This window comes from Tupaia chinensis, unplaced genomic scaffold (genome assembly GCF_000334495.1).
Source record: "Tupaia chinensis unplaced genomic scaffold, TupChi_1.0 Scaffold000444_1, whole genome shotgun sequence".
In the NCBI taxonomy this organism is placed as follows: Eukaryota; Metazoa; Chordata; class Mammalia; order Scandentia; family Tupaiidae; genus Tupaia; species Tupaia belangeri.
Window position 1 is genome coordinate 892,494 of NW_006159949.1, and position 27,282 is coordinate 919,775.

Below are 27,282 nucleotides of genomic sequence, written 5' to 3' on the forward strand. Positions count from 1 at the left end.
GTAAACATGTGTGTATCTGTAGTATATAGATACCTCTCTTTCTGTCCATATACACTGTTGTGGTTGGTAGGGCCACAAAAAAATTTGGAAGCATGTTTTACTGAACACTTCTGGGGTATACCATTCTCATCGTAGTTGATGTGACTGTCACTTCTCAATTGTTCAGTTAATAAATGTTGTAGTTATTTGCAGTAGCTCTGGTAGTTGGTTAATGGGGATAGCAGGTACTTTTTTTTTTTTGGAGAGATTTTTGCTATAGGGCGCATGTGCTCGCCAGACAGACTGAGAGAGACAGAGAGACAGAAAGGGAGAAATCACCCCCCAGGGGGATGGCCACGCTCCAATCTCTTCTCCTCCATTCTCCTCTTGGGATCTTAGGCACACACGCACACGCGCCTGGTGTGAGTTTAAGCCACTGGGTCTGGGACGTGAAGTGCAGTTGACTACGTGGGAGTCCAGTGACACAGCCATTATGCTAACTGCTGGTCCCCAGCAGGTACATTTTAATTGACACGAACTGCAGTTGACTACATGGGAGTCCAGTGACACAGCCATTATGCTAACTGCTGGTCCCCAGCAGTACATTTTAATTTTTGTTATCTTCATCTTATTTAAGGAACAGTTTTCTTTAAGCATTATAATTAATAAAAGGAAAAGAAAGACTCTTTTAAGGGGCAATTTGCCAGTTCATTATAGTTTTAATTGAGCTAATATTTGTGAGTTTCTATCATGTTCAAGTTGCTAAGCCAAGAGTGTAGACTTGCTTAGAAGGCTAAGGAAAAGGGCTCACCTTTGAGGCATTTTAATTAAGGGGTAGGGTAGAGGAGGATTGTTAGTGATTGAAGAGGTGTTAAAATGAGAGAATAACCTGGAGAGAGGTTAAAATAAGTCCTGTGGTAGTTTATAGGAGAGAAAAAGCACATCTACTCAATAGTCAGGAACTGAAGATGTTTTATGTATGAGCTCGCATTGGAAATGGAAAAATTTCTATAGAAAAAGATTGTTGGACATGAACTGAGGGCATTTCAGGTAGGAAATAATGTTTAAAAATTGAATATTTAATCGTCTGAAGACTTAACTTCACAATACTATTTATTTTCACCCCAAACTTGGATAACTGAGAGCAGCATAATACATTCTTGTAGGACTCCAAAATAGCAGTGTGACTCATGATGTCAATTTACTTGGGCCAGAATTATAGTTGCCATATCTGTTTTTCCCCTTAGTTAATTAAAATAGTTCTCTGTAGTTTCCTGTTTCTTTACATTTTCATTTGCAAAATGTTTTTGTAAAATTCCAAATCCAAGAATAACTCAAACCACCTAATTGTCTGCTTGTCAGATATGAGCATTGAAGCTTTTGTTTTGCTCTGCTAAATTATGTTTCTTGACCCATAACATGTGGAAAAAAGTTTAGCAATATGACATTAATTCATTTGAAACAAATGAAGTTTAATGAGTTTAATATTGAGGCTAAGAAAAAATTAGCAGTTAATAATTAAAGGTAATAGCAAAATCTTGGAAAAATTGTCTTTTTCTTTCAAATTGCCAGAGAGGGTGTGTCCTCACCATAGAGAAAGACAGTGAGACAGAGAGGAAGGGAAAAAGCACCTCTGCAGTGGGGTGTGGTCACAGTGCAATCCTTTCTCCATTTCTTTGTTCTATTGGGATTACGGGAATGCATACACACATACCAGGTGTGTTTTAAGCGGCCAAGACTGGGATTGGAACCTCTTGGTCAGCCATGTGAGGTATGGCGCCCTTAATCACCAGGCTCCAGGGCCTGCGTAAAATTTAGTTTTATTTTTAAAAATTGAGATATAATCCATGTACCATGAAACTATTTTTTAAAAAATGTTTATCCCTTTCCTGAAAGAGAGAAAGAGAATAAGAGATAGAATGAAAGACAGTGATAGAGACAGATACCCTCAATAGGGTCTTTATTCTGAGATCCCCCACCTCAGCCAGACTAGCTGGGATCATGGGCATGGATGTGCATACCCAGTATGTATAAGAGACCTTGGGGGTGCAAACCCAGATCTTCCCATGTGGCTTCAGCATCATGAAGTATTGTATCACTGTAGGTAGTCCAAATTTACCATGTTTGGAGTAAAACAGAGAGAAACTAGTTTACTGTGATTAGTTTACCAAATACATGATGCTACTTGCCTTTGTGTTTGGTAACAACAAACCGACATATGGAGTCCTCTGGATTGTAAAAGGAACTTCTTTCCCTCCTCCTGCTGCTCAAGTGGTTAGGACTCTGTAATAAGAACAGTGCTTGTGGAAAAATAATTTTTTGATGGGGACTGTACTGACAGACTTCAAGCATCAGATTTTTCCATAGAAACATTCAATCACAAATGCTATAGAATAAGTTCTTTTTTTTTTTTTTCTTCTTTTTTTGGAGAGGTTTTTTTTTTTGCTATAAGGCACGTGTACTCGCCAGAAAGACAGAGAGAGACAGAGAGACAGAAAGCGGGAAATCACTCCCCAGGGGGCATGGCCATGCCGTAATCCCTTCTCCTTCATTTTCCTCTCGGGATCTTGGGCACGCATGCACATGCGCCCGGTGTGAGTTTAAGCCACCAGGTCTAGGACTTGAACCGCAGTTGACTGGGAGTCCAGTGACATAGCCATTACACTAACTGCTGGTCCCTCTGATAAGTTCTTGAAGATTATAAACTTGGTAATTTTCTTTAGGATTTTTGTGCTTAGGGTTTATAGAACTTCTGTGAGTTTACATTTTTTATCAAAAGTGGAAAAGATTTTGCCATTATTTCTACTTCTCCCTACTTCAGTGATATAATTACAAAGCTCTTTTTATTAAAAAAAAATCTTGGGGCCAGCAGGTGGGTTGATGGACTCCCACATGGCTCACCGTGGTTTGTGTCCCAGACCTGGAGGCTCGCTTTTTTATTGTCCCTCTCTCTCTTCTCTCTCTGCCTCTCTCTTTTGCTCTCTGGTGAGGGCACATACCCAATAGCAAATTTAAAAAATTAATGAAGAAATAAAATAGATTTATCTAAAGATATTTTCCTATCATTTTTTATTTTAGATAAGTTTCTTTTTTTGAGAAGTTTTTGCTATAGGGCGCGTGCACTCGCCCGACAGACAGAGACAGAGAGATAGAAAGTGAGAAATCACCCCCCCCAGCAGGGATGGCCACGCCAGAATCCCTTCTCCTCCATTCTCCTCTCAGGATCTTGGGCACGCATGCACACGTGCCTGGTGTGAGTTTAAGCCCCTGGGCCCAGGACTTGAACCGCGTTCAACCACATGGGAGTTCAGCAATATGGTTATTATGCTAAATGGTGGTCCCTCAACCTTTCTTTCTTTTTTTTTTTTAAGAATTCTTATTTAATTTTATTTCTTCTTTTTTAATTTACCAGAGAGACAGAGAGAGAGAGAGAGAGAGAGAGAGGGAAAGTGAGAAAGCAAGCCTCTAGGTCTGAGAAGCAAACCATTATTGGCCATGTGGGAGTCCAAATGCCTTAACTACCACTCCATCTGCTGTCCTCATCAACTTTTTCACTTTTAAACTATTAGAATGTTGTAAAAGTCATGATATATTTTTCTGTTTTCATACACAAAAATGTGACATGATTTTTCTGACAACCCAATATATATAAAAATAGACTAAACTGTCTTCGTATTTTTACCTGCTAACTTTAAATATTTCTGTTAGTTATGGGCTGCTTTCAGTTGATTTTTCTCCCCTTTATGGGTCATATTTACATGCATGGTAATTATTTTTATTCATTCATTTTTCACTCATGATAGGGGGAGCATATGTGTGTATGAGGTAGAGAAAGAGAAATGGAGAAAAGACCCTTCATCAGGGTTCGTCGCATCATTGATTCCCCTTTCTCTCACTCTCAGGCTCCTTGGAGTCTTTTGCATGTGTGTACATGTGCACCCAGTTTGTTACTAGGCCAGCCTGGAGATCCAGATCTGTCCTTGGCCATATGATTTCCAGCACTGCAGTTCAGTACATCAAACAAATCTGTTTTTTGCAGATGGGAAATTTTTTTGTTTATTTATTTATTTATTTATAGTAATTTATTCCTTTCATGAGTATGACAGACAAAGAAAGATAAAGACACGTACCCTCAACAAGGTTTCACACTGTGATCCTCCAGCCTTCTTGGACAGCTAGGATCTTGGGATGGGAAACTGATCCGTCATCTGCATGGATTCAGCATTGCTTGAGCAGAGCTTATTGCTGGGCCACCAAGTTAGCTCAAGATAGGTATTTTGACAGTGTCTCACCATGTTGCCATCCTTCTGCTTCTGGCTCCCAGTTAGTCAGGATTATAGGCAAGTGCTATGGGACCCAGCCTGTTTTGGTAGGTCCTAGAACTGAACCCAACAAGCCTTCCATGCATGCCACCCTGGCCTTGGAAGCTTGTATCACTAGTGCTCTGGGGCTCGTACCACTATGGCTAGGTCTAAATTTTTCATGGTAACATAAAATGTACCATCTTAACTATTTTTAAGACGACAAATCAGTGATGTTAAGAATATTATCATTACCCTGTAGTTGATCTCCAGAACTTTTTCATCTTGCAAAAGTGAGTAACTCTACAGTCATTAAAGAATTCCTCATTTCCTTCCTCTTCCATTCCCTGGCATCCATTACTCTACTTTCTGTTTTTGAGAATTTTACTACTTGGCTACCTCATGTAAGTGGAATCATACCAGTGGTTTCCTTTTCTTTTCTTTTCTTTTTTTTGTGACTGGCTTATTTCACTTAGCATAATGTTCTCAGGGTTCATCTATGTTGTACAGCATGTGGCAGGATTTGCTTCCTGAGAGGAGAATGGAAGAGATAGGATTGTGATATGGCATCCCCTTGTGGGGGTGATTTCTCACTTTCTCTCTCTCCATCTTGCTCTTTTCTCTCTGGTGAGTGCATGTCTCCTATATAAAAAATCCCTTCCCTAATAAAACAAACTTAATTAAGAATTAAAATTTCATGGTGAGCAGGTGGCATGACAGTTAAGGCGCTGGCCCTTCATATGGCCACTGCTGTTTTAGTCCCCGACCTGGTGCCTTGCTTTCTCACTTTCTCTCTTTCCTGTTGGGATTTGGTGCATGCACACATTTGTGCCTGGCATGATTTTCAAGTGACTTGGTCTGGGATGTGAACCTCAGCGGGCCATGTGGGAGTCTAGTGCTGTAAGCACTATTCCACCTGCTGGCCCTGGTTTTTATTATTATTATTATTTTTTAATTTGTTCCAGGGTGTGTGCACTCGCCAGAGAGAGAAATACACACACACACACACACACACACACAGTGAAAGAGAGAGAGAGAGAGAGAGAGAGAGAGAGAGACAAAGTAAGAAATTAACCCCCTAGGGGAATGACCATGCTGCAGCCCTTATCACGGTGCTCTTCTCTTGGGGTTTTGAACACACACAAGTACACGCTTGTTCCAGCTGCTGAGACCAGGAAACAAACCTGCAGTAGGACACGGGTTATCCAGCTGCCTAATCTCTATGCCACCTCCAGGCCTTATTTTGAATTTTTTAATGGCTGTGTTAGATATGCAATGATCTGGTCATCTTTTTCTGTTACCTGTTAAGTGTCCTGAAACCGAGAAAGACTACATAGTAACATGGGAATTAAAACTGCAATAAGGGCCCTATTTATTGTTAAAGATTTATGATTAAAATATTTACATATGACATAATTGAAAGAAATAGTTTAAAAAATTATAAGGATACTGATTTTGAGAGTTTAGAAATTGTCTCTTTACTAATTCCTCCAAAGTATCTAAAACATAAAATATAGCATAGTAGCTCAGGTATTTAAAAATATGATGAGATATTGTCATATGGTATTATTTCAGTGTAGAAGAAAAACACATGATGGGGCTTTTGGTGTCTGACAGTTTATTGATTTGATTTTAGTTTAAGTATGTTCTCTGTAAAATTTTGTGACTTTGCATAGCGATGATTTATGTGCTTTCTGTACATGTGTTCAAATTAATTACAATTAAAGCATGAAGAAACTTATTTTCTTTTCTCTTTCAAGGAAATGATTATTGACAGAGTAAATGGACAGGCTGTCCCTAGATATTTGATATACGACATAATTAAGTTCAATGTAAGTACTTTTTATAATTTATTTAATTTATAAGTTATAATATAAAAGTTACCACTGAAATAGCAGGTATATTTTTAACAAATTAAAAGCAGATATTACTGCCTCAGACACAGTGGGAAAGAAAATTTGTCACTCAGGGTTACTCACTATATATCTTTCTGTTAATATTTTTATATCTTTCTTTCTAATATCTGCCTAATATTTTGCATATTTCTTTGTGTTCAGGTTTCTTTAACTTCAAGTGAGTAAAAAACAATTTAAAGCTGATAAAATAAGACAGCATTTTAGAAAATGGATATTTCTTTCTTTCTTTCTTTTTTTTTTTGTTTTTGTTTTGGAGAGGTTTTTGCTATTGGGCACTTGCTCTCACCAGAAAGACAGAGACAGAAAGACAGAAAGCGAGAAATCTCTCGGGGTGTGGGGGGGTGCCGGCCATACTGCAATCCCTTCTCCATTCTCCTCTCAGGATCTTGGGCATGCATGCACATGTGCCTGGCATGAATTTAAGCCACTGGGTCCCGGAGTCAAACCGTGGTCAACTAAATGGGAGACCAGCGACATAGCCATTATACCTACTGTTGGTCCCTATTTCTTGGTTTTAATTGTCCTGGACTCAATTTGAAAAAATAAGCCTGCAGGTTTTATTTTTGACAATTAAAAAATATAAAAGAATAATGACAACAACAAAAAAGACAAACTGACTAGAAGTCATAAATTGTAGTGTTAAGATTCAGAATTGTATTAATCCATCTTACTTAAAGGCATTTTCTTCTGGAAATTTTCAATATGTATATACCATTTTTTTGGTTGAATTGCTGTATTCCAAGCATGTAGTTTCAAATATAAGACCCTCATGGCTAGAGAACATCAAATTTTTATTTTATTCTGTTTGTTATTACTGTATTCCTCAAAAGTACTTCTTTCCAGATTTGGCTTAAGCTTATCACAGATCTTGGAATAACATTCGTTGGCCTATAACTAGACAGAAGGGGTGGGGGTGGCTTTGTTTGTGAATGGGGAAGTGCTTTCTTCTTCCTTTCTTGAGATTGAGCTTTGCTTTCACATGCGTTCGGTGTGGGTTTACTTAGCCTGGGAGCTCTGTCTTAGCTAAAAGCCTTCTGATACTTTAAAAAATGTGAACATTTTCAGCATAATTGAAAGTATAGACAATAAGGAATACTCATGTATTGATCACCTAGATTTGGTGAAGCTTATTATTTTTGCTCTACTTTCTTTTTAATAAGAAATAATTTATTGCAAATGGTATAGAAACTTTTTGTGTATACTTCTCCAATCCTATTTTAGATTCTCTTGCCTAAAAGCAGTCTCTATCCTGAATTTGAGGCTGACTATTCTCATGTTTTAAATACTTCTATGTGTATATTGATAAAATATGTGGAGTTCTTTTGCAAGGCTTCTAGAATTACATAAATGTCACTGTACTGTACTGTAAACCCTACATTTGCTCCATATTATTTTGTTGAAATTTATCTGTGTTAATTTATCATCCACTTTAATTACTGCTGATTATTATTATTTTTTTTTTTAAGAGGTTTTTGCTATAGGGCACATGCGCTTGTCAGGAAGACAGAGAGAGACAGAGAGACAGAAAGCGAGAAATCACCCCCCAGGGGAGGATGGCCATGCTGTGATCCCTTCTTCATTCTCCTCTCGGGATCTTGGGCACTCATGCACACGCGCCCGGCGTGAGTTTAAGCCACCGGGTCCGGGACTCAAACTGCAGTCAACTACATGGGATGTCAGCGACATAACCATTACGCCAACTGCTCGTCCCAATTACTGCTGATTATTAAATTGAATAAATCTAGAAAATTTTTTCTTTTGATGGACATTTGGGTTTCAATCTTTTTTCTATTTTAGATTGATGTATTGAACAGCTTTATATGTTTTTTCTTGTTCACATACGGGACGGTTTCTCTGGACGGTGGTTCTCATTATTGGGATTTAATCACCCAGAAAATGTTTTTAGAAAGTATAGTCCCGAGGGCTTACAGGTAGAGTGGTGGTTAAAGGCACTGGACTCCCACATGGCCGACCATGGTTCAAGTCCCAGACTTGGTGGCTTGCTTTCTTGCTTTCTCTCTCTCTCTCTGTCCCTGTTTTGTTAAATTAAAATAAAATAAAGTTAAATAAAAAATAATTCTTTAAAAAGAAAAAAGAAAGTATAATCCTTGAGCCAGCAGGTGGCATAGTAGTTAAGGTGTTGGACTCCCACATGACTGATCGTGGTTTCAGTCACAGACATAGTGGCTTGAAAATCACGCCTGGCACATGTGCATGTATGCCCAAAATGCCATAACAAGAATAGAAAAGAGGGATTGCAGTTAGGCCATCCCCGCCATGGGTGATGGAGTAGCTGTGAGGCCATCCTCCTGTGCAGGTGGGAAAGGGTAATTTCTCACTTTCCTTCTTGCTTTTGCTCTCAGGCAAGCATATACACCCTATGGCAAAAACCTAAAAGAAAAAATACAGTTCCTCATCACTGTATCATGGAGATTCTGATTAAATTAACGACTTCAGTTTTACTAGCTGCATTGCTAAATTCCTCTCAGAAGCAGTTATACTAATTTGCTGCAGTTGGTTTTTTATCAAACATTTAAAAATTTGCCAATTTGATGTCTATGAAATGGTATCTCACCCTGTTTTGATTTGCTTTTCTTTAATTACTAATGCTATTGTATCTATTTCATATATTTTATTTATTTGGACTCTTTTTATGTGTGACTTAATTGCAAGTATATGTAATCTTCTTTTCTTTTTTTTTGGTTGCCTGTGTTCCCCCTCCCCCCCATTACTAAGGAAGTTGAACATATTTGATGTGTTTATTTGTCTGGAAATTTTCTTTTGTGATTTAACTGCAAGCTTGTATACTCTTTTAATTTTTCTACTAAGTTGTCTATCATTTTTCTATTTACTATGTAAGAATTAATGATCTTTTCTGGATTCTAGTTTTTTTCTTCGTTACATATGTGGCAAATGATATATTTTCCATATCATTATCCGTTGGTGCACAGAAGTTTTAGATTTTAATGTAATGAATCTTATCAGATCTTCTCAAAGATTGTTTTTGTGTCTTAATAAATTCTTTCAGGGCCTGGCAGGTGGCGTGGTGGTTAGGGGTGCTGGACTCCCACATGGCTGACTGGTTTGAGTCCCAGTCTTTAAATTCCTAAAATAAAGGAAGTTCATCCACATTTTGTTCCAAAGAGGATTATGCTTTTCATCTTGTGGTCTATACTCATTAATTCAATAAATATTTATTGTGTGCCTTTTACCATATTCCATGATTTGAAGTCATATTTCTTTTATTAGGGTATATTTATAGTTGAAAGCATCATATATTTAATTATTTAATTTGCTGTGGAGCATCATATATTTAATTATTCAATTTACTCTTCATGGATGGTTGTTAAGCACTTTATTTTATATTACACATCAAGGCTGTTATTATAAAAAAACTTTTTGTGAAAGAGATTTTTGATATAGGGTGTGTGTGCTCGCCAGAGAGTCAGAGACAGAGAAGACAGAAAGTGATAAATCAATCCCCAGAAGGAATGCCAGTCTGCAATCCCTTCTCCTCCATTCTCCTCTCAGGGTTTTGGGCATGCATGCACATATGCCTGGCGTGAGTTTAAGCCGTTGGGTCTGAGACTTGAACTGTGGTTGACTGTGTGGGAGACCAGTGACATAACCATTATGCCATCTGCTGGTCCCCCTAGAAAAAACTTTTAAAAATTCAGTTATACTTTCAGTCCTTTAGTTTATTATTTTGTTGGGAAGAATTTCATTGATTATTTTTTATATTTCAAATATTGTTCTATATAGTAGGTATATAGCAATGAATAAGACATAATTTCTTTTTTTTTTTTTTTTTGAGAGGTTTTTGCCATAGGGCGCGTACGCTCGCCAGAGAGAGAGAGACATAGAGACAGAAAGTGAGAAATCGCCTCCCAGGGAGGATGGTCATGCCGCAATCCCTTTTCCTCCATTCTCCTCTCGGGATCTTGGGCACACATGCACACGCGCCCGGCGTGAGTTTTAAGCCACTGGGTCCAGGACGCCAACCGCGGTCGACTACGTGGGAGTCCAGCGACATAGCCATTACGCTAACTGCTGGTTCCCATAATTTCTTGACTTCCTGGAATTCGTATAGTAGTGCATTGATCTCCAAAAGAAGGCCATTTTCACATCAGTTCATTGAGATTTGGAAAGAACATACAGTTCTGTGTTTATTTTCAAATCTGTTTATTTGTTCCATTTTCTCTGTTTTATAACATGTACAGTTGTAAATATATACAAGTCATTAAAATAATATGCACATATTGTAAACATTTATTTATGATATGTTTAGATTGGGTATAAAATCAAAACGAATTTATAGGCCACTTATTTTTGAATGAGAATATAAACAAAGAAATATGTATAATGGGGACCAGCCTGTGGCATAGTGGTTAAGGTGGCTGCATCCTACATGGTCAACTGTACGTTCGAGTCCTGGACCCCACCCAGCAGCTTGAAAAACATGCCGAGTATGAGTGCATGTATGTGTGCCCAAAATCCTGAGAGGATGGAGAAATGGAGAAGGGATTGCAGCATGACCATTCCTTGGGTCGGGGGCGGGGGGGCTTTCTCACTTTTTCTCCCTTTCTTTCTCTCTTCGTCTCACTATGGCTAATGCATATACTCTTTAACAAGTAAAAAAGGAAATATTTAGGGGCCAGCAGGTGGCTTAGTGGTACAGTGCTGGACTCCCACTTGGCCAACCGCAGTTCGAGTCCCAGACCTGACAGCCTGAAAATCATGCCAGGCACGTGTTCATGTGTGAGTGTCCAAAATTTCAGGAGAATGGAGGAGAAGGGATTGCAGCGTGGCCATCCATTGGGGTGTGATTTCTCTCTTTCCTTTATACTGTCTCTCTTTCTCTCTGGCAAGTGCATGTGCTTTATAGGAAAACCCTTTAAAAAAAAAAGGAAATACTTATAATAATATTATAAGTTAACAAGAAATGTATGTAAGAGATATAGTGGTAGTTAGAGAAACGTTATTCCAGCTTACTCTGGTTATAGTTGAGTCACTGAAGCATTGTGAATTGCAGGCAGAGTAAGTAACACAAATTAGTTTTTAAAGGATCAAGTCTTGGTAGAGCATGAGCATTAGGTGGTTTGTGAGTATACTTGATTTGTGGTGAGGTGTGCGACATAGGAGAAAATGAGAATGGATTGGTGGGCGGGGGACCAGACTACTTGAACAAGCATTTTAACTTAGTTATTGATGCAATAGGGCATTGTTGAAGGGTTTTAGTTACCGTAATGATATAGTTATACTTTCATGGTTTTGCTTCTAGTGGCAGAATGGGTAGTTTTTGCAAGTGAGGGAAAAGCTGGAAACAGTGAGACCAGTTAGTCAGTAGTTACTGAGTATTTCCTCTAGTTGATTCTTGATTTAACACCTAGCTATCAAGTAGAGGATTACAGCAGGCATTGTAGATTTGAAGATAAAATATGGTTTATCCAAGTTTGTTTTCAGTCTACTCTTGTTTTGGTGAATTTAGGTATATTTTAAGGTGGGAAGCATCTAAGTAGGAATCTAGATTACTTACATATCTTTTAGCAATTGTTAGACTTCTTTTCTTTCTTGAAAAAAGGAGGGCTTGCTTGTTCCACTTTTATTTTATAGATGTTGGGATTTCATTAATGGACCTAATTAACAAGTCTAGCATTTGAAGTTTATCAACTTGGTTCATGTATAGGTTATGTAGAAAAGATCACACATGGATGATGTGCTTATTTATTCACTAGTATTTCCTCAGCAAGTACCCTTTACAGTTATATGCCTTTTTTTTTTTTTTGAGAGGTTTTTGCCATAGGGTACGTGTGCTCGCCAGACAGACAGAGAGAGACAGAAAGACAGAAAGCGAGAAATCCCCCCCCCAGGGGGGATGGCCACACCGCAATCCCTTCTCCTCTGTTCTCCTCTCAGGATCTTGGGCGTGCACGCACACGCGCCCGGCGTGAATTTTAAGCCACCAGGTCTGGGATGCGAACCGCGGTCGACTACATGGGAGTCCAGCGACATAGCCATTACGCTAACTGCTGGTCCCCACTTATATGCCTTTTTTATAAAGATAATATGATCTACTTCATACCTAACTTTCTTTCTTTGTCTTAATCCTTATATGCTGGGTTACAACGTTGTCATCCTTCCAATGTTGAGAAAAAGACATTCCTGAGGCATTTAGTCTAGTGTTGTTCATTCCTTAAACAAGTGCTGCTACAGTATGTTAATGTTAGGTTGGGTGTATGCTATGTTGGGTGATACAGATTGGATAAGAGGAAGGAAAGGGAAAAATTGGGCAAAAACTTCATGGATGAATGTCCAATTGCAAAGTAAAGAGGCGATGCTTACCTAATCTGCATGATTATTGTCCAACAAGTGACATATGGTTCGTGGAAAATGGAATGAAAGTACGAGTTTATTTTGGTACAAATAATTTAAAATCATGCATAGTTTTTTCATAATCTACATTTTTTTTCATGAACTTTTGGATAAATCCCTCATATATACCATATGGATTTGGCAAATCTCCAACCTCAACCCATGCAAAAATGTACATGTACTTAATTATTTCTTATAATTTTTAAAGCATTTTATTTATTTATTAATTTAGTTAATTAGCTATAGAGCATGTGAGTGTGCTGGAGAGGGGCAGAGAGAGAGAGAGCACAAGAGAGCGGGAGTGAGAGAAAGAGAAAAATCACCCCCAGGGTGGATGGCCAGACTACAATCTCTTCTCCTCTATTCTCCTCTCGGGTTTTTGGGCACGCATGCACATTAGCCTGCTGTGTTTTTCAAGCTGCCACATCCAGGACATAAAACATGCTACTGGCATGTGGGATATATAATAATAATAAGAGCTGGCCCCTGCACTTACTATTTCATAGTTTAAATTATGTTTACCTTAAGGACAATAAAGGGAAAGTTTATTTGGGAGTAGAGAAGACAACTTTATTTCTTTGTAAAAATGTGATTTTGGTCTTATTTTGTAAATTTTTATATTTTTAGAATGAGGGTATATTTATTTACTAAATACCTTTTACTTGTGAATGCTTGCCAAATGTTAGCACTTTAACCAACAAAAACACAGGAGGTGACTGCGTTGACTTATTCTATATTTTTTGCCTTTACTTTCCTGAATTATGTGGATTTTAGTTTTTTTAACAGCTATTTTACTAATTTATATAGATAATAAAAGTGTGTACTGAGTGTTCAGATATTAAGTCTTTGGATGTGAAATCAGATGTGAAAATCTTTGGATAAATTTATACTAAAATGTGAAATCATTTTTTTTTTTTTTGGAGAGGTTTTTGCTATAGGGTGCGTGCGCTCGCCAGGAAGACAGAGACAAACAGAGAGACAGAAAGCGAGAAATCACCCCCCAGGGGGGATGGTCACGCCGCAATTCCTTCTCCTCCATTCTCCTCTTGGGATCTTTTGGGCATGCATACACATGCGCCCAGAGTGAGTTTAATCCATTGGATCTGGGACTCGAACTGTGGTTGACCACATGGGAGTCCAGCGACATAGCCATTACGCTAACTACTGGTCCCAAAATGCAAAATCTTTGTATCATGAAAGTTTTGGATGAAGTTATACTTTAGTAGATTTATGCTATTTTCCCATACTGGGTTTTTTTGTGTGTGTTTTTTTAATTTAATTTAATTTTTTTTTGAGAGGTTTTTGCTTTAGGGCACATGTGCTCATCAGAAAGACAGAGAGAAACAGAGAGACAGAAAGCAAGAAATCACCCCCCAGGGGGGATGGCCATGCAGTCCCTTCTCCTCCATTTTCCTCTTGGGATCCTAGGCACACATGGACACGTGCTCAGTGTGAGTTTAAGCCAACGGGTCCAAGATTCAAACTGCCGTCAACCACATGGGAGTCCAGCAACATAGCTATTATGGCAACTGCTAGTTCCGTTTCCCATACTGTTTTATGCGATTATAATTTAAAAATAAACTTGTGTGTGTATTTAGATAGGTTTCTCTCATCAGTCACACTAATTATATGGGGCTGGCATGTATGGTTGTTCAGGTTGTGCCCTCGACAACTCTGAAAGCTGCTGCTTACATAGTCTTCTGTATCTAATGTGTCAACCTTGACAATTATGTTGATAAAATTGTTGTTAATATTGAGATTTAAATAATTGTCTCTTTAATTCAGGCACAACCAGTTGGAGACTGTGATTTTAATGTTCGTCTGCAGTGTATAGAACGAGAAATTATAAATCCTCGACATGAAAAAATGAAAACTGGACTCATTGATAAAACACAGGAACCATTTAGTGTTAGAAATAAACCGTTTTTTGACATCTATACGTCAAGAAAGGTAAAGATTTCTTTTGTTTTCTGGTTAGTGCTTACAATGTGTCATAATTCAGCTTGTGTGAAGAACATGAATAACACATTTCTGTCTTTACCAGGAATTACTTGAATTGGATATAGTATTATTTTGGTCAAACATGTATGCTTCCCAGGCTTCTTACCTTTAGTAAAATCCATAATGGTAGAAATCTAACCCATGTTGCTGCCTTTTTCTTATACTAGTTTATGATTTATGACTATTAGAACACATTATATTATTTATTTATTTATTTATAAAAAATTATTTGACTTTTTATTCATTCATTTATTTTTAAATTGATCAGAGAGAGACACACACACACACATACACACATACACACACACACACAGAGAGAGAGAGAGAGAGAGAGAGAGAGAGAGAGAGAGAGAGAGAGAAAGGGGGAGAGAGAAGTTGAGAAAGCAGCCACCAGAACTCCAGCGCTTTAACCACCACACCACCTGCTGATCCTACACTATGTTTTTTAAAAAGCTGTGAATTTCATACTATCATAAGAAGTGAAAATTACTTTTTAGATCTGCTTTGAATCCTTTTGAAGCTAAACAGTATTTAATGCATATTTTTATTAAAAATTATTTACATATATATTCATACATACATACATACACATTGAAGGTTTTCTTTTATTATTTTTGCTGTTTTGACACTTGAAATGGATCATAATGAATATTCTGAGTCTACTTTTCCCTTTTTAAAAAAGTTTAATTTTCCAGAAGGGTACATGTGGCTTGCCATAGAGAGATAGAGACAGAGGGAAAGGAAGAGGGAGAAAGTACCACCCAGTGTGGTGTGGTCCTGCTCTAGTCCCTTCTCCTTCTTTTCTCCAACCTTTCAGGATTTCGGGCATTCACACACGCATGCATGGCTTGCTTATATAAGCTTCTGGGGCTGGGATTTGAACCTTGATGATTTACCTGGGATCTAGCTCCCTTAGCCACTAGACCGTGGGACCAGCCCCCAAAAACATGATTTTTAAGATTATTATTAATATGTAATAATTGTATGTGTTTATTAGGTACAGTGCCCTTTTTCAGTATAAGAATACAACGTGCAAAGATCAAGTCAGGGCGATTAGGCTATCTGTCATTTTAGACGCTTATTATTTCTTTGTGTTGGAAACATTTAAAGTCTTTTTTTTCTTTCTAAGAGATTTTGCCTTAGGTTGTGTGTGCTCACTGGAGAGAGAGACACAGAGACTGACAGACAGACAGAGGGAAAATGAGAAATCACCACTGAGTAGGGATGGCATCACCCCTGAGTAGGGATGGACACACCACAATCCCTTTTCCTCCATTCTCCTCCTGGGATCTTGGGCACGCACATACACGTACCAATGTGAGTTTGAAGTCACCGGGTCTGGAACTTGAACAGTGGAAGGCCATGTGGCAGTCCAATGACATAACTGCTATGCCAACTGCTGGCCCATATAGTCTTTTTTAAAAAAAAATCTGAATTGAAATATACAATAAATTGTTAAGTATTACTACTCTACTCTACTATATAACACTAGAATTTGTTCTTACCTAAAAAAAGGTAATATTTAAAAACTTCAAGTTAAAGATTTTGATACAAGTTGAGTATTCCTTATCTGAAATTCTTGAGGCCAGAAGTATTTTACAATTAGGATTTTTTTCAGATTTTGGAATATTTGCATATACTAAATGAGGTATCTTGGGGTTGGGACACAAATCTAAACATGAACTTTGTTTCGTATACACCTTATGCATATAGCTTGCGGTATATTCATAAATAGTTTTGTATTTCAGCATTTTTTTTTAAAAACATTTATTTATTTGTTGTGATTTTTCAAGCCACCAGGTCTGGGACTTGAATTGTTGGCCATATAGGAATCCAGCGCCTTAATGATCACTCCACCCGCTGGTCCCTATTAAAGCATTTCTGAGATCTGCTGGTAGTTTTTTCAGCCACACTCTGGACTCTCCTTACCTCTTTTCCTTATTGAGGTTTATATTTGATTCTAGCTGCTTTTTAGCCTCTGCTCATATTTTAAAGTCTGTGGGTTATATTTGCCTCTGGATTTTGCTGAAAACTGAGGTTATATTGTCTGTCGAAAACTTTCCTTTGCTTCATTGTGATTTCCGGTAGAAGGAGTAAGCTATATCCATGTTTATGCTGTAATAAACTGAAAGCCTTAGGTTTAGGCACTGGACAGATTTGCAGTTATTGGTAGAGGTGACTTTAAAGTCTCTAATATCATATAATTTATGATAAATTTTGACTAAAGAAATGTTAGCAGAATCACAGTTTGGGTTTTTCTGAGGAGCGTGCATCTTTGTATCATTGGAATTTATTTTGCTGCTCTTCAGTGCAGGAAATTATAAGCATTACTCATTATTTAAAGTAGAAATAAACTGTTCAAAAGTACTTGTTTTTGAAATCAGGAGCAAAGTGTTAGATCTCTCCAGATACAATATGAAAATTATGCTTGATCCTCCTGGCTCTTGTTGAGCCTTGCAGATTGGAACTTAATCCTTGAAATCCTCGCACCTGTCACTTTACTGATGGTCAACTCTTTCTGATCCTTCAGTGTTTTGTGATGTGTTCTATTTTATCTGTCAACAGGTTTCTGTTTTTTTTTTAAACTTCACAAATTTATTGTAATATTTCTTCTGGTAATTCTGTTCTATTTGCTTTCAAATATATTTTTATGAAATTTCTGTCATTTTGTTAGTGTCTCAGATTAGAGGCAATGAAGTTACATATCATCTTTAACTACAGTGCTAAGGCAAGTACACTTTCAGTAAAGAGATGTGGGTGTTAAATGCCCTTTATTCTTGCATCAGTTTTAAGTATTCTGGTCATTCTGGGTGATACTTCAAATGATCATCTTGAATCTTGATTACTTGAAATAATATTGATTTAACTTCTTCCTTCTTTTTTTACTTTCTAAGAAATCTCAAGATTGTATCTCAAACGAAAGATTTAATTTTCCCTGGAACCAGCAGTTGGCACAACGACTGTGTCACTGGACACCCATGTAGTCGACTGCGGTTTGAGTCCTGGACCCAGTGGCTTAAACTCACCAGGGCACGTGTGCGTGCGTGCCCAAGATCCTGAAAGGAGAATGGAGGAGAAGGGATTGCGATTTTGGCCATCCCTCAGGGGGGAGTGATTTCTTGCTTTCTGTTTCTCTGTCTTTCTAGTGAGTGCACACTCCCTATATAAAAACCTCTCCAAAAAAAAAAAAAAGATTTTATTTTCCCAATATAGTTCTTTCTGTGATATGGATTTTTTTTTTACCCTTCTTTGCAATATTTACTCTTTGCTTTCCTTTCTGTCTCATCCTGTTATCTTTTTCTTTTCATCTAGTTCTGTTCTTATTATTCTACTTTCATTTTCTTATTTTTTTTTCCTGAAAATGTTATGTCCTCTGGCATCCTATTGAAGATTCAGAATTTTTCTGAAAATGTACTACATTTTGATGGAATTATAAAATAACTTGTTTTTAAAGTTCTTTTCCTCTATGTTTTCATAGTGATGTTATTTCTCCTAAATGATGAAAGACTGATCCAGTCCTAGTGCTTGTTAGTTAACAAGGGTATAGATGGTTCTTATCTGCACTGTTTAAATTTCATTTGAAATGCCACTTCACATTCATAGCGGTTGTCTAGCTGAGACTGTGCTAGAGTGAAGTGGAATATTCTTCTATCCTCCACTTCATGATTATTTGAACAAATGGAGTATATTATAGTTTCAATGTGTACTGTTTTCTTTCTTTTTCCTTTTTTTTTTTTTTTTAAAACTATCGCACATGTAATATGAGTGACCACAACAGGGATATACACATTCTTCTTCCTCAGTTATTTTCTTTGACTTGTTGTTTGTATAAATAAAGGAAGTTTTTAAAAAAGTTATAGAGTTCTTGGGGCAGGTGGCATGCTAGTTAAGGCACTGGCTTCCCACTTGGCAGACTATGGTTCAAGTCCTGGACCTGGTAGATTGAAAATGCTGGGCATGTGTGTGTACTTGCTCCAAATCCCAAGAAGAGAATGGAGGAGAAAGAACTGTGGCATGGTCATCTCTCTGGGTAGATGATTTCTTACTCTTCTTCTTTCTGTCTCTTTCTGAAAACAAACAAACAAAAAAATAGGCATGGGCTGCTTAGTTAGATCAGCAGTTCTGATGGCTTTTAGGATCCCAAAGAATTTTTGTTTATGTGATTTGTATCTAGTGATAGTTATTATATTAGAAATTACAATTTAAAATATGTATTAATTAATTTAAAAATAATAATAGACCCAGCCTCTGTGGTACAGTCAGCATTCAGGACTGCAGAACTGGCAATCACATGGCAACTGTGGTTCAAGTGCCTGACCTGATTGGCCTGAAAACATGCTGGGTAGGCATGCCCAGCATCTTGGCAGATTGGAGGACTGGAGGAAGAGGATTATCATGTGACCAGGCCCTGTGCAGGGTTTTCACACTCTCTTTCTTGTGTGTGCACATGCTTTATCATGAATAATAAAAAATTAATAATAATGGACCTACTAAGTTAATAGAAATAACCAAACAATGACATATATTCCAAAGAGAAAAGCAATTAGTTGAAAGAGTGGCATTATTTTATCTTTTAAAAAAATGTTCAGTTATTTTTTTCTAGAGGGACAGCGACACATAGATACACACAAGTGCCCTCAAACAGGGTCTTCACATTGTGATCCACCCTGGTCAGCCTGAATTGTGGACACATGTCCAGTGTGTACAATGAGGCCCTTGGACATAATCCCCGTAGCCTCCCATGTGGGTCTAGTTGCATAACCACTATGCCATTGCCTGGCCCCCATTTTTACCTTTTTGCAAATTAAAGAATGTATAGTTTAACTGTGTTCTCATGTTTGTTTACTGCACTCTATTGTGCTGTTATGTTTAGAGACTCTGAAAAACTGTATAGTATGCTCATGAGACTAGGAGTGAAAAAAGAGGGGAATAAAAAAGACCAAAAAATCTTTTTTTTTTTTTTTTTTAGAGGTTTTCGCTATAGGGCGCGTGCGCTCGCCAGACAGACAGAGAGAGACATAGAGACAGAAAGTGAGAAATCACCCCCCAGGGGGGATGGTCACGCCACAATCCCTTCTCCTCCATTCTCCTCTTGGGATCTTGGGCATGCATGCAAATGCGCCCGGCGTGAGATTTAAGCCACCAGGTCCGAGGCGCAAACCGCAGTCGACTACGTGGGAGTCCAGCGACATAGCCATTACGCTAACTGCTGGTTCTCACCAAATAATCTTTTGAAAGTGCTTATAAGGAAAGGTTTTTTTCATATTTAGTTAGTCTAGAAAAATTCTCTAGAAAGTATTTTTATAATAACTTGTTTATTACGGTCTTGATGGTGTGTAGGATGAGAGAACAGTAAATATTAAGTTCACTTTTCTAATTATTTAGAGGATTAAATAAAATTATAGGAACTATTCTTTTCCTGTAGTTAATTTTTCTTCATCAATGAGGTGTGTTTCTCATAAGCGACATATAGTAGGCTCCTGTTTTTTAATACATTCAGCAAATCTATGTTTTCTAATGAATATTAATTTAACATTCAATGTTATTATCTATATGTACGGAGTTATCCTTGCCATTTTGTTAGTTATTTTCTTGCCTTGTTTTTCTTTATTATTTTATTACTAAGGATAAGCTTACAGTTCTTAAGTCTTCATCTAAGACTGGTAGTTCATAAAGAAGATCTAGGGACCAGCAGTTAGCATAATGGCTATTTCGTTGAACTCCCATGTAGTTGACCATGGTTCAAGTCCTGGACCCAGTGGCTTAAACTCATGCTGGATGCATGTGTGTGCGTGCCCAAGATCCCTGGAGGAGAAGGGATTGTGGCGTGGCCATCCCCCCTGGGGGGTGTGGGTGATTTTTCACTTTCTTTCTCTGTCTCTCTGGCGAGTGCACACACTTTTGAAGAGCAAAAAGCTCTCCAAAAAAAAAAAAAAAAAAAAAAAAAAATATTTAGCCATAAAGTTTATTATTTCTATATGTAAATGTTCTGGACTTGATCAGTGTGGTACTATTTGAATCATAGTGAATGAAAAAGAAACTTCTGGAGTTTATTATTGAAACTATGGTTGAAGAAATAATCTTTGCTTAAATCTGAAGATCTATTCACATTTAGATGTTTTCAATTATTATGCCTACTTTTCTGTGTAATTACAGATATAGTTTTGAAACTGTATTTCAGTTTGGAGGGACATGCAAGATAAAATGAGGCTAGCAATGTAGTCTAATATTTGTGTGTTAAATTTGTCATTAATCCAGTCCTTAATACATCTGTCTTTAGTGATATTGGATATGGTCTTATGGATTATTTCAGTCTCATTCAGTTACTATTTCAGAGGTGAATTTATGACAGTCAGCAATGAACAATAAAGGCAGTTCTTGATTATTTTCGTATGGTGAGCCTAAAGATTTATTGTCTGAGAATACTTATTTTGGGGGAGTAAATCCTTCTTACTGAAACTCAAAGAAATCATTATATCTGGTGCCAAATACATTTTACATTTCTATAAAGATTTACAGTTGTTAATGTGAAGAAATTTCTGTATGTTTGTGAAGTTTAATAGCTTACTTGTTTCTTAAAAAATCAACATTTGGTGATAGCTTTTAGATTCAGAAGACAGAAATGATTATTGGACTCTAAACTGAGTAAGAGACACTTAATTTGCTTAAATAGGCTCATCATAGGGCCAGTAAGTGGCATAGAGGCTAAGGCACTGGATCCCATGTGGCTGTCAGTGTGGTTTAAGTTCCAGACCTGGCTGCTTGAAAATCCCACTAGGGGTAGGGGTGTGTGTTTGTGTATGTGTGCATTCTCTAAATCCCAAAAGGAGATTGGAGTAGATGGGATTAGTGTGGCCGCTCCGCTGGTATGCGATCTCACTCCTCCTCACCCCTTCCTGACAAGCACATGAACCCTATGGTTTAAAAAAAAAAAAATCAAAATCTGATCAACTAATGGCTGTAGTCAATGGTGGTTTTTAATTTGCTGCAGGTTATCAAAGGTGCAAGATATCACATAACTGTATTTAAATTCAATTGAACACTTAAAAATTATTTTTTTAAAGTCAGGGTCTGGCCACGTTATGATCTTCCTGCTCAGCCTCTCAGATGGGAATACATGCATGCACCACCACTCCTTACCCCTTTTATAAGACAGGATTATACTATGTTGTCCTGGTCAACCTTGAGCTTGCAGTCTTCTTGCCTTAGTCTCTGCGAGTCACTGGGATTACATACACTTGCTAATGCACCTGGCCTTTAGATTGGACTGGGAATCAAACTTGGGCCTCTCATGTGGTTCCAGCCTACAGAATAGCATTTTAGCAGTGTGCACCACTATGCTAGGGCATCCCTTTTTTCCTTAATTGTGTAAGTCTCATGTATGTGAGTCAATATTTTGGTGTTCATGGCTGACCTAGTATGTTTAAAATGAAATACTGCAATTATATAATAACTTCAACCTTTTCCAGTTGCATAGAAATTAGTTGGATCTTCTGTTGGCCATTTTTGAAATGATGGAGGGTACTTAGTTCTAGCACGGAAATGTCAAAGTAATTTTTATTGTACATCTTAGTTTTTTAAATAAAAAAATTTAGTACTGTCTATTACATTGCTGAAAGAGTAGTACTTGACAACTTCAGATATTCTTAAAATCTGCCATATGTATCCCTGTCTACCACCCCTAATCCCTGCACTGAAAAAGTGATGTATAAATGAAAACAGACTTTAAACATGATTGAAAAAATATAAACTTTCGGAGTAGCTAAAGAAAATCAGGAACTTTTTTTTTTTTAAGAGAGATTTTTGCTATAGGACACATATGCTAGCCAGAGACACAGAGTGAGAAAGTGAGAAATCACTCCCCAGAAGGATAGCCATTCAACAGTCCTTTCTCCTCCATTCTCTCCTCAGGATTTTGGGCACATGGCACATATATCCAGCATGAGTTTTAAACTGCCAGGTCTGGGACTCAAACATGGTTGGCCATGTGGGTGTCCAGCACCTTAACCACTATACCACCTGCTACTCCATCAGGGACATTTTTTAGTTGGGGTATATTTTTTGTTTACTAAACATACATCTAGTAATTTTTAAACCCCAAGCAGAGTCAGTCTTACCAGAAGTAAAATACAGAAAACTTCTGTATTACCATTGAGGCATTGCAATAAAAATTTAAAATGTGTTGTAATTTGGCCCAGCCCTAGTGACACAGGTGTCAGGGCTCCATTTTGTAGTGCTTGAGCTTCATGAAGACGTGATTTGGATCCTCGGTCAGCCTAAAACATGCTCATTCATGCATGCCTGATTCTGCCTGGCTAGATAGGCTAGATGGGGACTATGGCCTGATGAGACTTCATTAAGGGTGCCCTCCACATAACAAAAAATGAAATAAATAAATAAACTCAAAAAATTAAAAAAGAACAATTTATGAAATTTCCAGGAAAAGTTATTTGTGATTCTTTAACCTACAGACTTTTCTACTTTTCTTGTGGTATTATGTCAAACATGTTTTAGAATGTCTAGTCACAGAACATTTAGACTGCACTGATGAATAGACAGGTGAATATGAAGCATTGAACTTCGTTTGTGAAATTACAAATTCATGCCACTGATATATACCATAATTTTGTTATCTAATTAATTAGGTATAGTTTTATATTTGTTGATGAGTTTTGTATTTGGTCATGAAAATTTCTGTAGTCATTTTGCTGAAGCTCATAAACTCATAGGTTCTAGCAGCTTCTCTTGGGCTTAAGATACTGAAGACAAATACATGAAAACAAATTGTAAATCACAGATGTGATTCTAGCCTGTAACTGGTTCTGCATTTTTAAGAAAGGATACTTGAAAGAACCAGGTTTTCTGTAACTTGTTTTATCAAATAAATTGCTATCAACTGTAAGAACATGTACATATTTTCAGTACCACTAGATTAGAGAGACCTCTGCTAATTAAGGTATAATATGTCCTTGATTGTTAGCATTTTACAGAATGTTTCAAAGTTTCAAATTTATTAACTTTTCTTACTTTGTTTTTCTTGTGTGTGTGTTTTTTTATTTTTATTTTTTTAAGAGATTTTTGCTATAGGTCCTTTGCACTTGCCAGAAAGACAGAGAGAGACAGAGAGAAAGTGAGAAATCACCCCCAAGGGGGATGGCCATGCTGTAATTAATTTTCCTTCAGTCTCTTCTTGGGACTTTGGGCAGGCATGCATACATGCCTGGCTTGAATTTCATGCTGCTGGGTTTAGGACTTGAACTACTGTCTGCCCGGTAGGAGTCTAGTGCCTTGACCACAACACCACCTGCTGGCCCCTGGTTTTTTTTTTTTTTTTTTTTTTTTAAGTTCTAATTTCTTTTGGTTGGTGGTTAGAGAAATTTTTGGTACAATTTGTCTCTAGAAATTTAATACTTACTATTTATTTTTTGCCACAAGGCACTTGCAGTCTCCATGGAGAGAGAGGGAAAGTGTGACATCTCCTAGGGGGCATGGGCACACTGCAATTTCTTTTCCTTCATTTTCCTCTCAGGATTTTGGGCATGTACACACACATACCTGGTGTGATTTTCAAGACACTCAGTCGGGAACTGAAACTACTGTCGACCATGTGGGAGTCCATCACCTTAAATACTATGACACCTGTCAGCCCTAGAATGATGTTTTATGACCTAAGCTACTAGTTTTTATAAACAGTTATGAGCTTTTTTAAGCTTTCTGCTTCTTTTGTCATACAGGAAGGGAGGAATGTTATAATCTTTAAGTGCTATTACAGTTTGTCTTTTCCTAATCTATTTAAATTTTTAGTACATAAACATTTATTACATTTTTCTATTATGAGTTTTGTTAGGAAAGTAAGTCGACACATTTTTCCTGTTTACTTTGTAGAGTTTTGCTTAGGCATATTTTACATAGAAATACGAATTTGTTTTGCTTCTATTTACTTTGAAGTTGGCTTAGTCATATTTTAGCTCATAAATAATAACTTTTGGGCCAAGCAGGTGGTGTGGTAGTTGAAGCACCGGACTCCCATGTAGGGGATCGTGGTTTGTGTTCTAGACTTGGCAGCTTGCTTTTTCACTTTCCTTCTCTCTCTCTCTCTCCGTGTCTCTCTCTGGTCAGATTAAAAAAATGACAGTAATAAAAAATAAGATTTAATCAAAAAGAAATATGAACTCTTTTCTTAATATAGGTCTGCCTAATATATTTTAAATTGTTTAATGTATTTTTCTTTATTATATTTTTGTCTTACACTTTTCATTGTTTTGTTCTTTTATTATTTGAGAGATTTTTCAAAATGCCATATTTTTCACACATTTGGTTTTAGCACAGCTGATTCTGCTCTATATATCTTACTATTTTTTTTTTTTTAGAAATTTGAGAATATAAAACATACATACCCCCCATTTATTTATTTATCTATTTGTTGTGATTTATCAAGCTGCTGAGTTTGGGACTCGAACTGTCGTCAGCCATGTGGGAATCTAGCACCTTAATCACCATTGCATCTATTGGTCCTGAAACATACAGTTAAAAGAAATATAATTAGCATATTCTTTGTTTATGGAATATTTTTAAATTGATTTTTTTTTTTTTTGGAGAGATTTTCGGTATAGGGCGCGTGCACTCGCCAGACAGACAGAGAGAGACATAGAGACAGAAAGCGAGAAATCACCCCCCAGAGGGGATGGTCACGCCGCAATCCCCTCTCCTCCATTCTCCTCTCGGGATCTTGGGCATGCACGCTCATGCTCCCGGCGTGAGTTTTAAGCCACCGGGTCTGGGACGTGAACCGCGGTCGACTACGTGGGAGTCCAGCGACATAGCCATTACGCTAACTGCTGGTTCCCTAAATTGACTTTTTCACAGTTGTGTAATAGGCATACTCATATGTGTGTGAACTTTTCAACTTCAGTATTTATTTTTTTGCATGTGGATTTCCAGTTGTTCCAGCATGATTTGTTGTAAAAGCTATCTTTTCTCTATTTGATTGCCTTTTTTCTTTTGTCAAAGACTACTTCATAATATATATTTGGGTCTATTCCTTGACTCTACTCTGTTAAATTGATCTGTTTGTCTGTTCTTCAGCCATTATCACACTGTCTTGATTACTGTAGCTTTATAGTAAATTTTGAGTTCTATAATGTCAGTCTTTGACTGTTTTTCTCTGTCAGTATTGTCTTGTCTATTTTGGATCTTTTAGCTTTCTATATAAATTTTACCATTGGTTTATCAGTATTTAGAAAACAACTTCCTGGGATTTTGATCGAGATTGTGTTGAATCTGTCGTTCAAGTTGGAAAGAATGGACATCTTGACAGTATTGAGTCTTTATTTACTTCTCCATTTATTCACTTCTTCGTTTTCTTTCATTAGAGTTTTGTAGTTTTCTAGTATAGATTTCATACACAGGCCATTACATTATACTTAATTATTTCATTTCATTGGTGCTAATATAAGTGGTATTGTGATTTAAATTAAAAATTTTACTTGTATGTTACTGATATATAGGAAAGTGTTTGATTTTTATATATTAATCTTGTATGCTACAACTTTGCTATACTTGCTTATTAGTTCCAGAGATATTTTTGTTTATTTTATTCAGATTTTCTTTGTGGCTGATCATGTCATTTGTGACCAAAGACAGTTTTATATCTGTACTAATTTCCTTTTTGTACTGTAACAGCTAGGACTTCCAGTAAGATGTTGAAAAGAAGTGCTGGAAATGGACATCCTTGCCTTATTCCTGATTTCAGCAAGAAAGTTTTAAATTCTTTATTCTGCTAATCATATTGACGAAACTTAAAGAGATAGGTAACTGACCAACTTTGTTTAGATTTACTTTCATCATTTAAATAGTGTAGATCCACTAGCTTCAGAGAATTCTTCCATCACTGTCATCACTGTCATTAATATTACATAGTTTAATTTGGCTTTTTCACTGGATAATTGATAGGCATATATAGGTTTCCCTGTTATGAATAATAAATAAGTTATGCCTTTAGAATGTGCAGCCACTCGTGTGGCCTTTCAGTGCTTAAGTTCTTCATATTGTCAGCTTTGTTTTCCAAAGCTAAAGCGCTGTCTCATGTACCATTCTGTACAACCACAGCCAGCAGTCCTATTGCAGTGTAGCGCCAGACAGCCATTTGTAGGCACAGGGTTTGAGGATATGTGAGAAATGTTCCCGTCAAGTCCTAGTGGGTGAAATACTTTTTGGAAGGTAAAATAAGGATCATAGACTCTAGTAGGTAGATAGAAATACCTCTATGATTTGTTGGAAGGGAGAGGTATGTTGTAAGAGAGTGATCTGTTGGAAAGTGTTTGGTGTAGAGTGGTTTGAAATAACAAAGGCAGGTACCCCTGACAGGGTCTTCATGCTATGACTCATCCACATTCTCAGCTAGGTTGGATCATGGACATGTGCACATGTCTGGTATGCTTAGGGAGGTCCTGCAGGATGAACCCACCAGGACCTTTCCTAGGAGGGTCCAGTTGTGTTACTGTTGAGCCATCATCTGGTCCTGTAGGTACCCTCCCTCACCCCCCTTTTTTTTGAGAGGTTTTTGCTATGGGCATGTGTGCTCGCCAGAGAGACAGAAAGTGAGAAATCAGCCCCCTGGTGTGTGTGGGGGGTGGCCACACCACAATCCCTTCTCCTCCATTCTCCTCTTGGGATCTTGGGCACACACACACACACACACACACACACACACG

At 37.4% G+C, this 27,282-nt stretch overlaps 1 protein-coding gene across 1 annotated transcript in view; it reads left to right on the forward strand.

Annotated features, from left to right (window-relative positions):
- RNGTT (RNA guanylyltransferase and 5'-phosphatase) overlaps positions 1–27,282 on the forward strand; it is a 320,988-nt gene that overhangs the window by 108,241 nt on the left and 185,465 nt on the right. Inside the window, exons 10-11 of the mRNA XM_006155307.3 lie at positions 6,041–6,112; positions 14,354–14,518. Coding sequence (XP_006155369.1) covers positions 6,041–6,112; positions 14,354–14,518 — 237 coding nt within the window. The remainder of the gene's footprint in view (positions 1–6,040; positions 6,113–14,353; positions 14,519–27,282) is intronic.